The sequence below is a fragment of the Hydra viridissima genome, unplaced genomic scaffold (assembly GCF_058129835.1).
Source record: "Hydra viridissima isolate aposymbiotic clone 2 unplaced genomic scaffold, HvirCarnegie_v1 scaffold_14, whole genome shotgun sequence".
Classification (NCBI taxonomy): domain Eukaryota; kingdom Metazoa; phylum Cnidaria; class Hydrozoa; order Anthoathecata; family Hydridae; genus Hydra; species Hydra viridissima.
In genome coordinates this window covers 396,423-409,482 of record NW_028324313.1, presented here as the reverse complement: position 1 = coordinate 409,482, position 13,060 = coordinate 396,423, and the positions used below count along the sequence as shown (strand labels likewise).

Sequence of the window (13,060 nt, the reverse complement as noted above, 5' to 3'; positions counted from 1 at the left end):
AATGCTATAAATATATAAATATATTTTTTGGATAAATATATATTTTGAAATTTTTGGTTTTGGTACCTTCTAACATATATCCAATTTAAAAAAAAAAAAAAAAAATGAATATCTGGAGGTGTTTTCAATATATTGAAAAAAATGCATTTTAAAAATCCTCCATCAATACACATTTCAGCCTAATATTTACTTTATACTTTCAAATTAAATTTCAAACTTTTTTTGAGAGAAAGCTTTGTGATTTAATTCGAGCGCTTAAAAAAACTCACTTTTGAAAACTTTCAATTAAAAAAGTAATTAGTTTATAATGATTTTAATTTCTTTCCGGTGATAAACTTTTACTTCCTTTTGGAGATTTCCTTAAACTTTTCTATACGACAAGTTTAAATAAATGAAGCTAAACAAAAAAACGAAAAAAAAAGAAAATAAATAAAAATGTAACAGTTTAAAGCTCTGTAAGAACTTATAGTTTGTTTTTTTTATAATTAAAACTTAAACAATCCGATAGACGTTGATGCTAAAGAAACTATTTTTCTCATAGAATCACTGAATCTTTGTTTATTGCGACCTTCAATCTCTAAATTAATAATACATGACCCAACGCCATGTCAAGCAAATATATATATTTTTTTGATCTGATCCGTTTAAAGCAAATGCAAATGTACGTTTAACAATTGCTTTCAAATGACTTTGTGCAGATAATAACAGCTAAGTTCCTAAACTGGAGTGCAATCCGGATCAAACAATAAAAAATGATTAAAAATATAAGCTTCTTTGCACAGATCAATTTCATCCAGTTCCTAAACAGGAGTGCAAGAAACGTCTTTAAAAGTGTGAAGTATGATATTTCGCACTGAGTAAAAAAAGAAGCCTGGATTAAGAAATTAGATCGAGATCTGTTCTGCTAGTTTTTCCGCGATACGGGAAAAATTTGGGGAACACATGGTCAATTTTGTTTGGAAAAGTTATTTCGATTTAGAATACTCTTTGATCGTTCTTTGAACAGATCGTTTGGTATTTCTTTCAGGTCTCAAATATATGATAAAAACTTTAGGTATAAACATTACCCCCGTCAATGATAGATTTACAAATAACATCAGAAAAGATATTGCAACGGTCTGAGTTTTAAAGTTGCTGCTGCCGTAGTAGATCGGGAAATAGCAAAGTAGAAGTGTGCACGATATTCCTGTAGCGTATGTAATAGCGGAGGTTTCGTTGTAATACGAAGGAAGGTTTCTTGCTTGAAAACATTGGATTAAACAAGATAATAACATAGCACTAATGTAAACTATTTGAACACCGAAATGGGAATCTGTCGAGCACTGAAACGTTCTGGTCATACTTTCATAATTTAAATTTGTCCTAACAGCCGGTGGAAACCTGCTCAAAAATATAATTCCTAAAAGACATTGTGCAATCAGAAACGAAGTTATAATCATTACATCAATTGAGGTTGCAACCATCTTCTCTTTGTTTGATAAACGATGTGTTTTTTTGAAAACAGTGATATATTTTCTGGTTTTAATGAAAATAATCGAAGCATTTGTTGTAAACAAGAACCCAAGTACAATATGTCGAATGGAGCATGATAATAATACCGTTTCCTTTATGTATAACAGTGGAATCAAAATTGAAATCAGCAAATGACTCATAAGTTGAATCATTGAAAGACTAAAATTTGCGGTCTTTACAACGGGAGTTCTTCTGTTAATTATGAATGTCATTTTGATAAAGACAATAAAGAATAAATTAATGACGGACAATATGACGGTCAAATACCCTCCAATATCATTGTATGCCACAAAGTCTACAAAAAAAGGATCGTAGCAATTCGTTTTATTAAACTTAGAAACAAAGAGAGATGGACATTCTTTGCATTCATCTGTTCCGTTGCTTTCTTTGTAAAAGTTTTCAGGGCACGGAATACAAAATCTTCGATACTCCTTCTTTTCATAAGATAAAACACCGAACTTAAGTTTTCCTTCAAATCCTGGCCGGCAGTTCACATGTACAAAATTGGGAGCTTTGTTTTTCGCACGCTCAGTTATATTTAACACTCCTGAGATTGTTTCTACGACGGACGTTTTACGCTCCGCGCTCCAAGTGATTTTTAAAAACACGTGATCAAACTTCCCTGGTTCTTTATAGCGTTTAAATAATTCAAAAAAATTATCGTATGCGTAAAATTTGCAAATAATATTGCTTAGGTTCTCTAGTAATAACCCTTTTAACTTGATTTTTTCGATATTTACTAACATGAAGGCGAAAATATTTTTATATTCTTTTGTGATTAAATCCCAATAAGAGTCCATTACGTGATTGTTGTTTACCAGAAAATTGACACTGAAAATTATGGCTCCAAAATGAACACTCAAGTTTTTGTAAGCATTTAAAAATGCAAGCAAACCAAGCGTTTTATCATCAATGTGAACTTCGTTAAAGATAATAAAAAGATAATCGATGTTTTGGAGCAAACTCAATTCCTTTGCAATAGTGTCCATGTAAGAAACGTTTTCGAAGTCAACAGTATATTCAGTGAGACTTAAGTCGGGATATTTTTTAATCAGTCCTAGAAATTCTTTTGCTTTATCATCTTCTTTTTTTGCGGTTATTCTAATTAGAATGAACTTCGTTATATTTAAATCTTCAATAATAAAATTGAGAAAATTTTTTGGCAAGGGGAGGTAATAATTAGATACTGAATTTTGATGATAAGTGAGTTTGGAGTTGTTAAAATTTATGTCGAAGAGCACAATATTTGAGTAAGGAGTGATAATATTGATAATGAGAGATGTCGAAATTTCGTCGATATTCGTTACTATAATTATATGTTTATTTTGATCGATACTTCTTTGAAACGTGTGACCGATGATTAATTCCAAAACAACTTCTAGTGCTGCGGCATGGTTGCACGAGGAATAAACAAAGTAGCTTCTGTCTGTGTGACGTTTCTCGTCAAACTCAAAAGTTACATTCTGAATATTAGTGCAAGGATTTTCTAAACTATATGTGATGTTCGGCAAAAACCACGAAGAATCAAATTCTTCGAAGATCACTACAAGAGTATGATTAGAATTTGATTGGTTCAGCGCCAAGAAAAGCGAAGGTGAACACGGCAAAGAATCTTGAGCAAAAAAAAATAAAAAACAGATACATTTAATCATTTCAAATACGAAAAATGAAATCTGCTTTATGGAAAACATTAAATGAGATGAACGATCAAAGGGTTCCTTTGAAAAAAGCCAGCTGGGCTTAAAAAGCTCTCAAACAATTGAAACCACTTACGTAACTAATTATGATTAATTTTACTTTCTTAAAACTTTTGCTCAAAAACAAAAGCATATTTCTTTTCTTATTTATAACCTTGAAAGGTTCAATTAAATAAATTGCAAAATTTTATTAAAAATTAAAAAGGTAATATTATTTAGCAATAAAAAAAATTTTTCTAACAAATTTGAAAAAAATTTAGCAAAAACATTTGACGTCAGACAAATTGATGGCAAAAAAGGAGATATATTCTTTTCTTTATCAACAAATAGAAATAAAATGTTATTTTACTTCTTAGGTTAAAAAGTTTAACTCTGTTAAGGTACCGGTAAAATCGATCAAATTTAGTTATAAAGTTCCAGGGGGTAATAATCACGAAAATAATAATTGAAATATATTGCCTCCATTATTCTTACGACTGGTTAGTAGTTACCTCAAATTTTCACGTAATTAAATCAAATAGGTGCTCAGGTCTCGTTCAGTCAAAACAATTGTAAATCCTTCTAAGTAAAAATTATAGCAAAATTTATTTGAAGAATGTTTTAAACTCTGTAATCAAAAATCATCACCTCGGTGAAGATACGTCTCAGATTCTCGTAAAAAGTTACCCCCGATCATTTTTTGTGTTATAAATGTCCTGCAGAGTAAAAAACAACGAACATGTAAGCTTCAGATCAATTTTAAACGTCTGTATAAATTTTCAGTTTATAACATTGATATAAGCTAGTGCATTATTGCGTTTTAAAAATGCATTCCTTTTTTTTTAGCAATATTAAGTTTTAAAACAGGACACCAAACTTTCAAAGAAGAGGTTGAGGGAAAGTATTGCATTTGTATCGCTACGCTTTTTATTATTTTTTTACAGCTCAGGTTTCCTCTTAAGGCAACAAACATCTTGACTGCTTGAGCAATAAAACAGTGCTAAATCAAGAAACACTTTCTAACAACATTCTGATGACCAGATTGACACCTTTGTACGCATATTTTTAAACATATTTGCCCGTTAAAAAGTGCGCACACAAAAGTTTCATTTATGAGTATAAGCGGATAAGATTTTGAAAGTATCTCTGAAAGTTAATGATTACATCTTAGTGTGTCAAAAAATATGGTTGAAGTGCAATGTGCTGTACTTGGAAGCGTTTTTAATCAATGCGAACATTTTGCACACCTCAATAATAACAACAGTAGTTTGCATACTAGACCTACATAATCAATTAGATTTTTATTTCTGATATATATTAATTAATATATCTTTAACCCATTGCGCCTATCCTCTACTTTAGACAACATTACGAAAAGAAATCCTTCCTGAAAAGATTGTAAACCGTGACGCGGTTTAGCATATAGAGCACACTAAGAAGTTTTAGCATATAGAGCACACTAAGAAGAAAGGAAAAACGACAAAATAAACTTTTTTCAATTAAAAACTAAAAATGTTTGTTTGTTGTAAGAGAATTTAAAATTTTTTCGTTTTGAGATTGTTTTTTTTCTTCGATTTCTCTTCAACTGATTTAACATTTTTGGCTTAGTAAGTTCCAAAAATGATATATTCCATATATAATATATATATTCCAAATATGGCATACTTCTTGGCATTTAAGTTGTAACTATGTAATTTCACTCAGTAAAAATAGCATAAAAACGAGTTACAATCACCCGTTAATGCGCTATGACCATTTTTCGGAACAGGTTTTATCAATATCAATCAATCAGTCAATATATTTCGTGTTACGGATGTTACAAAAAAAACACAGGTCATTGTAAATAGTAACTCACTAATAAAATGCAATGACCTAAATAAGATAAAGAAAAGACAAAAGAAAAACATAAGAAATAAACTAGTCACATAGTAAAAGTAGAACTTAACAAAAATTTATAAATAACACTTATAAAACAGACTTTTAAAAGAGTTAAAATATAGGTCAAATAGTTATTATAATATATTCACATATACATATATATATATACACATATACACAAATGAGAAATTATAAAATGTACATAAACATAAAGAAAAAAGTTATCAAGTATAGTTAGTTAAAAAAGTTATAAAGGTAATGAATAAAGTTAAGCGTAACTTTTTAGGTAGAAATGATGCAGTGACTTTAAGAACAGATTCTTGGATCTAAGGATAAAATCTGTTTTTAGGGTGTACGGAAGGGTGTTTCAAGAAAGGATACACTGATATGTAATGGAACTTATTCCATGTTTAGTTGTCTGTTTTTGTGGGATGGTTAAGTTGTTAAAAGTGACTGATCTTAAGTTTAATATCTCATTATGTTATTGGTGTCCTTTAATTGTTTAATTTGATAATAAAATGTACAATTACAAAATGATAAAATATCCAGTTGTAAAATTTTAAAATAAAACATGACCACAAATATGACTTTAATGAAAGCTTATGGTTACAAGCATTATCAGCTCGTAAAATTATTTAGCTTAAAAAAATAGTTTAAAATTAACGTCAGCAGTTGAATGGCTTCTTTCTTTTTTTTTTTTTTTTATCTTTTATGTAAAAATGTCAAAAATGGAGTCCAAAGTTTACTTTTAACAAATTGGCCCTTATCGAGATTAACACCGTCGTTTAGAAAGGAACATTGGTGCCTCTCTATCCATGTATCTCAAGAGCCTCACAGACCTTCCGATCAAATTTTTTTGTCTTTACTTTAAAAGTTTTAGTTTTTTCCCAGTTTATTTCTTCCGAGCAAGACTTACTATGCGTGGCTATTGCAAGACTGATGAAGTTTGCCCTCGTTTAAGCTTTTTTGATGTTGTTGGGTTCGTGTTCTAGTTTGTAACTTTTTTTTCGAGCGATACAAAATTTTCTAAAATTAATTATAACGACTTGATGTCCCAAACTGATCAAAACAACTTCGGCTTATTTGTAAAACCTCTTAGTCCGTTTTTTGTAAGAAGTTGACATGAAATTCAAAGAATTGACCAATCAGAATTTGTCCCTAGCGTCGAAAATAGGAAGGTTTATTTTGACTGAGAGTTTTTGTCGCCTGAAAAATTTTGTGAACTGGATACACGTTTCACAATTAGGTTGACGACAAGTAGTTGTTTAGCCTTCTTAACACAGCCCGTAAATACATAACATCAATTAATGATAACTAAAAACTGCAATAATCTGATGAAATTGTAGATATGATGAAATAGGAGTTTTTCTGACGAAATTTGTATGCAACAAAATCCTACTATTATTAAGTCATTTTTATAAATATATACATATATATATTTTCATGAATTTGTCGAGGTGATTAGTATCTTTTTATACTTTTAAAGTCTGTAGAGTAAAGCATTCATTCTCTATTGTTTTTCTGTCTTGCATCTTTTTAAAAAGAATTGAAGTAGGTATCTCTGGGTCTTTTCAGGTTGGTTTGTAATGCTTCCATGAAAGAAGTATGTATGTAAAGTAGTAAAGTATATACATAATCTAACATTACAGTAGTATCTTATTTGAAAAACCAAATATCCTATTTCTAATTTTTATATAAATCTTTTTTATTATCCTCTATATTTATAATATTTTTAAAGAAAAATATACTAATACCAAACAATGTCTTGCAATAATATTGATGATTGTAATCTTTTTGCTCCTGACGAAGAAGGTTCAGAAGACATCTATGAATCAGAAAAGAAAAAGCAAGATGGCCTTGATTTAAATTTAAAGGTAAATCCTAATATTTTTATTTTTAAAAATGTAAAAGAAATGTGTGTTTGCTTTCATATGAATGTGTTTGTGTCACAATTAGTAGTGTTGATTAAATATATAGATCAAAAACTAAAATTGTTTAGTTTCTCCAATTTAAGTACTTACACTTCTCTAATATTTAGACTTCACTGATAAGCCCAAGTGCTATTCAATACGATGCTATCTTATCCAAAGTGCAAGAATTACTTTTAGAGGGTCATGGCGAAGCAATTTATGAAGTAGGTGTTGGAGGTACTTGAAAAATGTTTAAAAAAGTTCTATTTTGTATTCAAACGAAAAATTTTTTGAAAAATTTTTTTTTTTAGCTAGACATATAAAAATCCTCAAACTGTCAATCTTTTGATATGTTTTTACATTCTTTAGATAGCAATGATTGTGGACTGAATGAAGAAGATTTAAAAGCATCTATAGCTACTATTCAGAGTATTTGTGCACAGCTTAATTGTGATTGTAACCTTCTAAGAGAAAAAAATGTTGAGAAGGGGAAGATTGCTGAGTTTCTTCTAAGAAAGAAAATAATTGAGGAAGACTTTTTTGAAGTGAGGTAAAATTCTACTTTTTGTCATATGTGTGTGTGTGTGTTTGTGTGTGTGTGTGTGTGTGTGTGTGTGTGTGTGTGTGTGTGTATATGTGTTAAATCACACATATGCAACAATTGCTGTTGCTAGAGCCTTAGGTTGTTAACAAAAGAAAAAATTAACTTTCTCAGTAGTTGTATTATGCAAGTTGTTAGGGGCAAAAATTGTTACATTATTTATATGGTTAAGTATATGAGTAAGTTTTTCCTAATTATCAAAATAGAGTTCTCAGATTTTTCTATTTTTTGACTACTTTATATTAGTCTTTTTTCTTTTTCTTTTTCTTTTTTTTGTAATAATTTCCTCTATTAATTAAAAAAACAAAAAACTAACTTTTATTTTACCCATAAACAATTGATTTAACAACTCCCTAGCAATTCCCTATTAACTCACTGCTCTGCATTATCAGATCAGTTTTATAACTAAGATACTCGGTTAATTAGCACCAGAAGGAAGTTTTTAAACTAGTTATTTGAATTGCTTGTCCTATTGCTTTTTTTTTTTTTACATATTTCAAAAATCCTCGGCTCCTCTGGATAAAATTGATTAATTACAATCAAATTATACAATACAAATTAGCAATTTAGAGGTAATTTGAAGTTCTTGTGTTGCTAAAAAATAGTGACTAGTTAAAATATAATAAGCAAAGCAAAGCAACCAAATATTTTCTCATTACTTTTATAACTGCAACATTTAATTACTAATAATTTTTAGTATAAATTTTTGTTTAGTTCTTAGGTTTTTTGAGTTCTAAGGTTCTAAAATAAAAGTTAAAGGAAATTTTTTAATTTTAAAAAACCTCACTCCAGTAGATTAAAGTCATAATTTTTATTAGAAGGAGAATGTTAATTATAGCAAGACACATTTAAATGTTTCTTTCTGTGTTTTTGGTAAACTTTGTATGTGTGTCTTCATATAAAAGTACAAAAAATGTATTTTTACCTGAAGACATAAAATTTAACAAATTTAACATTTATATTTATATAATTTAAACTTAAACTTTTTTATAGCATATATATTTTAAGTCATAGCTTCAAATGAATTATCTTATAAGTTTTAATATTGAAAAGAATTTTTTTTTTTCTGAAGAGTTTCTGCTGAGAAGTTTAGCTAATGTATTAAGGGAACTAAAAGCTAGAAAGTTTATAACGTTTAATGAAATGAGTAATTTTAATGAAAAAGTTTATGATGTTAGTAATTAGTATATGATGTTGATAATAAGCATTACTCAACTTTTTTAAACTAAAAACCAAAGTATATGTAACTCATAATTTAAAATGTTCATATGTTTTGTAATGTAATTAAAATTTTAAATAATGTTATATATTAAATTCATTAATTGCATGTATTAACATGTAATGTAAGTAACATGCAATTTATGGCAATAACCATTTATTTAAAAATTATTAAGTTTTACTTAGAAAATAAAGTTTTCTGCCAACTTTTAGAGTAGCTGTTGTGGGAAATGTTGATGCTGGTAAAAGCACCCTTCTAGGTGTTCTTACTCATAGCTTGCTTGATGATGGCCGAGGAACAGCACGATTAAAATTATTTAGACATAAACATGAAGCGGAGACAGGGCGAACAAGCAGTGTAGGGAATGATATCCTTGGATTTGATAGCAAAGGAGTAATTGTTAACAAACCAGATCCTCATAGTAAGTTTGTTAATCAAAATTAGTAAATTTATTGCATTTTTATTTTAATGTTAATGCTTTTTTTTATATTACTATAATTATTACTAATAGATTTCTTCTAGTAAAAACTTTTTGTCATTGATTTTGGTTTCCATCAGAACTTAACAAACTTATCAAAATCAGGCAATTTTTGATATTTTTGCCTAAAAAATTTTAAAAATTGTCTGATTTTAACAAGTTTGATTTTGATTGTGAAATTCAAAAGTATTTAGTGGTGATTTTCTTGTTATTTTCTGGTAGTAGTTCTTTTGGCAAAAACCTTTACAAAGACTTTTCAGTTCTGAGCACATGAACTATTACTCAGCATTTTATTTTTACTTTTATATGAATTTATCCCATATATTTTTTCATGCATTTTGTAGATTGAACTTTGTTGATTCTTGCACATTATTTATCATAAATTTGTGTATATATTTATTTGTACATATTGTATTTCTATATATATATATAATATGTATATATAATATTTTTATATATAATATTTATTTTCTTATGCATTTTACTTATTCATACAGTTCACTATAAATTTTATATATGTTTTAGGAGAACTTAAAAATACATTTATTCATTTAACTTATTGTTAAAGATATTCTTTACTTTCTAGGTGGAGCATTAGACTGGGTGCAAATATGCAGAGAATCTTCTAAAGTATTAACATTTATTGACCTTGCTGGACATGAAAAATACCTTAAAACCACAGTCTTTGGAATGACTGGTCATGCACCAGATTTTTGTATGTTGATGATTGGTGCAAATGCTGGAATTGTTGGAATGACAAAAGGTTTTTGATTCATTTATTTTTTTTATATTTCCCATACTTCAATTGTTTAGAGTTCCATACTTTAGTCAACAGATGATTTACTTCCTCTTTATTTCCAATTTTAATTTTGTCATGTGAATGATAAAAACAAACAAACAAAAAAAACTTTTTCCCTTTTGGAAGAAAAATTTTATAGGATTAAGTTTAGGGATAAAGTTTGGTAATATAAATGTAAAAAAGAATCAAAAAATAAAAAAGGAAAAATTTCTTCACTCAGCACCTATAAAATCTGTTACTGCAAGTTCATTTATGGAGATAAAAACTTCTCAATGTTGATATTTTATACTTATTTTAATGGAGAGAAATAAGAAAATGAAGTTTCTTTTTTTAAAATTTAGAACACTTGGGATTAGCTTTGGCTCTCAATGTGCCTGTCTTTGTTGTTGTCACCAAAATTGATATGTGCCCAACAAACATACTTCAAGAAACAATGAAGTTGCTCATGCGGATATTAAAGTCTCCCGGTTGTCGCAAAATCCCCGTAATTGTTTCTAACCAAGATGATGTTGTTGTATCTTCAACTAATTTCACTTCTGAAAGGTTTATTTGTCAATTTATTTTAGCTTCAATTCATCACTTATACAAATTACATTTTGTAATTTTGCTAAATCAAAACAAAGATGTTAATTTTGAAATGGTAGACCTTTTGTTACTTTCAACTATAAAATCCCTGAGTTTAAATTATGTTCCTTATGTGCCACAATTTTTTGCAATGTGTACAGTGAACCTATAGTTAAAAGAAAGACTTTTAAAATTCTGCAAAAGTGTTAAAGCCAATATTACTTTTTAGAATTTGTCCAATTTTCCAAGTTTCAAATGTCACAGGAGAAAATCTTGACTTGTTAAAAAGCTTCTTAAACTTACTGTCAATACGAGGAGACTATGCTCTAGACAAACCACCTATTTTTCAGATTGACGATACCTACTCTGTGCCAGTGAGTTAAAGTTTTTCATACTTGCTTAGTTTTTAAAACATTTCAGTTCATTTCATTTTTTAATATCTAAGTTTAAACATATGTGCTAAGGGCGTTAAAATTTTTTCTTGTAATAGGGTGTTGGAACAGTTGTTTCAGGTACAACATTACAAGGTTTGATTAGAATAAATGATACTCTTTTGCTCGGTCCGGATGGTGTTGGTGCTTTTCAACCTGTTCCTATCAAGAGTATACATAGAAAACGACTCCCTGTTAAAGAAGTGAAAGCTGGGCAAACTGCATCATTTGCTCTTAAAAAGGTTGTTAAAAAGAAATCATTAACATAATAAATGAGAGATTTGCATTTTATAGAATTTTTTTAAAATTTACTCAAGTTTTAATTTCATTTTATCAAATTTTATATATTTATTTAGATTAAACGTCAAGATATACGAAAAGGAATGGTTTTAATTTCTCGAGATCTAAAAGTAACTGCGACTTGGGAATTCGATGCAGACGTGCTCGTTCTTCACCACCCGACTACAATAAGCGCTCGATATCAAGCTATGGGTAAAAAAAACTTAAATATTAGTACAAATTTTTGTTACCGTTTTTGTTGGTGAATGAAATAACAGCCTAATTTTGGTGTTTAAAACTTTACATTCAATGACTTTAATTAAACGAGACTGATGAAAAAGTTGTATTTTTTATTTATTTTGTATTCTTAGTAACAGTTCTTTATCATTTTTATTAACTGGAAATATTTTGTAGTTCATTGCGGAAGTTTAAGACAAACAGCAACCATTGTTTCTATGGACAAAGAGCATCTTCGAACTGGAGACAAAGCAACGTGTCGTTTTCGGTAGTTTATTATTTCTGCAATTTTTTACGATATTTCTACGATTTTTATGATATTTCTACGATTAGTATGTTTTAAATTTAGATGCTCTTAGCAAAGAATAAGATTCTTTTTGGCGTAGCTATTTTTACTATTGCTAACGTCAGCATGATATCTTAGCGTATTTATTTAACTTATACATATCATCTTTAGTTTCATAAAAGGTCCAGAATTTATACAGAAAGGCACAAAAATGATTTTCCGCGAAGGTCGCACTAAAGCCGTTGGAACCATAACTAATCTTTATGGAGATATCGAAGGCAAAGCAACTCACAACACTCGTATGAGCAAGCAAAACAAAGCTCTTATGCATCATCGAGCGCAGGCTGCCAATAGAAAAACTATAAATAACAAACCAATCTTTAACATCGAGAAAAGTGACACTTGACAGCAGTTTAAAAGATTTTTTCGAAGTATTTCAGATGCACTGTCATATTTCAACAAGATTTATTAATGAGGTGTTGGAAATTCTAAAAGAATTTTTTGATAAAATCGCTTACGTCAGTGAGGATTCTTGCTATTGGCTTTGCATCAGCAAGCATTGGTGCTGGTGCAAAACGGTTGGATATATTAGCAAACAGCACAAACAGAAGACAAATTTTTGAATCCACATAGCTACTTAAACTTTAAAACTCTTTTGTTTTATTTATAGATAATATATGTACCATATTTTTTATGCAACATATTTTAAAGAGCATTCTTGCTTATATCTAAGTGCTAGCGGATGAATGGCATCCATTTTGATGTAATGTAAGTTTATAGCGGTAAAGCAAATTAATCACATTAAAGTTCCTAAATGGTGATGGAATGTTGAAAAAAAAAAACTTCTTTTATTTGCTGGTGTAGCGATTTAATAAAATGCTGTGAGAAGTTACCAATAGATTATCTAACCACTATTATCTTAGAAGGCTTAATCACTCGAAAATGATCCTCATGGATTTGAAGAGATCGAAAAAATGTTCTTCCGCAATTTTTTTATTTAAGATCTTTTACCCGTTCATAGTATTTTATCGTTAGTAAGAAGGGAGTCTTATACTAAGGGAAAAAACGTTATATGTTAATAAAAAGCAATGTCTGTCTGTTTGTTTGTTCTTTATAGAAATCCAGACAAATGAACCAATTTGCACCAAATTTTGCACATAGGCCTACTTGTTCCCAGGAAATGTTTTAGG

General features: G+C 28.9%; 2 protein-coding genes across 3 annotated transcripts; one reads left to right on the top strand and one right to left on the bottom strand.

The window, feature by feature from the left end:
• Nucleotides 1-241: 241 nt before the first annotated feature.
• On the bottom strand, nt 242-3,173 carry LOC149878659 (uncharacterized). The gene has a single exon (XM_090072305.1). It carries the CDS (start codon nt 3,162-3,164, stop codon nt 966-968), a length of 2,199 nt encoding a protein of 732 aa, XP_089928431.1. The 5' UTR covers nt 3,165-3,173; the 3' UTR covers nt 242-965.
• A 3,599-nt stretch (nt 3,174-6,772) lies between these two features.
• LOC145193070 (GTP-binding protein 1-like) lies at nt 6,773-12,585 on the top strand. Of its 2 annotated transcripts, none has more exons than XM_090071879.1 (11): nt 6,773-6,940; nt 7,105-7,213; nt 7,346-7,526; nt 9,009-9,217; nt 9,861-10,037; nt 10,415-10,616; nt 10,867-11,011; nt 11,128-11,310; nt 11,425-11,560; nt 11,762-11,852; nt 12,042-12,585. In XM_090071879.1, the coding sequence occupies exons 1-11, from the start codon at nt 6,827-6,829 to the stop codon at nt 12,274-12,276; spliced, it is 1,782 nt and encodes a 593-aa protein (XP_089928005.1). In that variant the 5' UTR covers nt 6,773-6,826; the 3' UTR covers nt 12,277-12,585. The 2 variants fall into 2 exon arrangements, with proteins under 2 accessions (XP_089928005.1, XP_089928006.1); XM_090071880.1 differs by having other exon boundaries at nt 6,802-6,940; nt 7,105-7,200.
• The last annotated feature ends 475 nt before the right edge of the window (nt 12,586-13,060 follow it).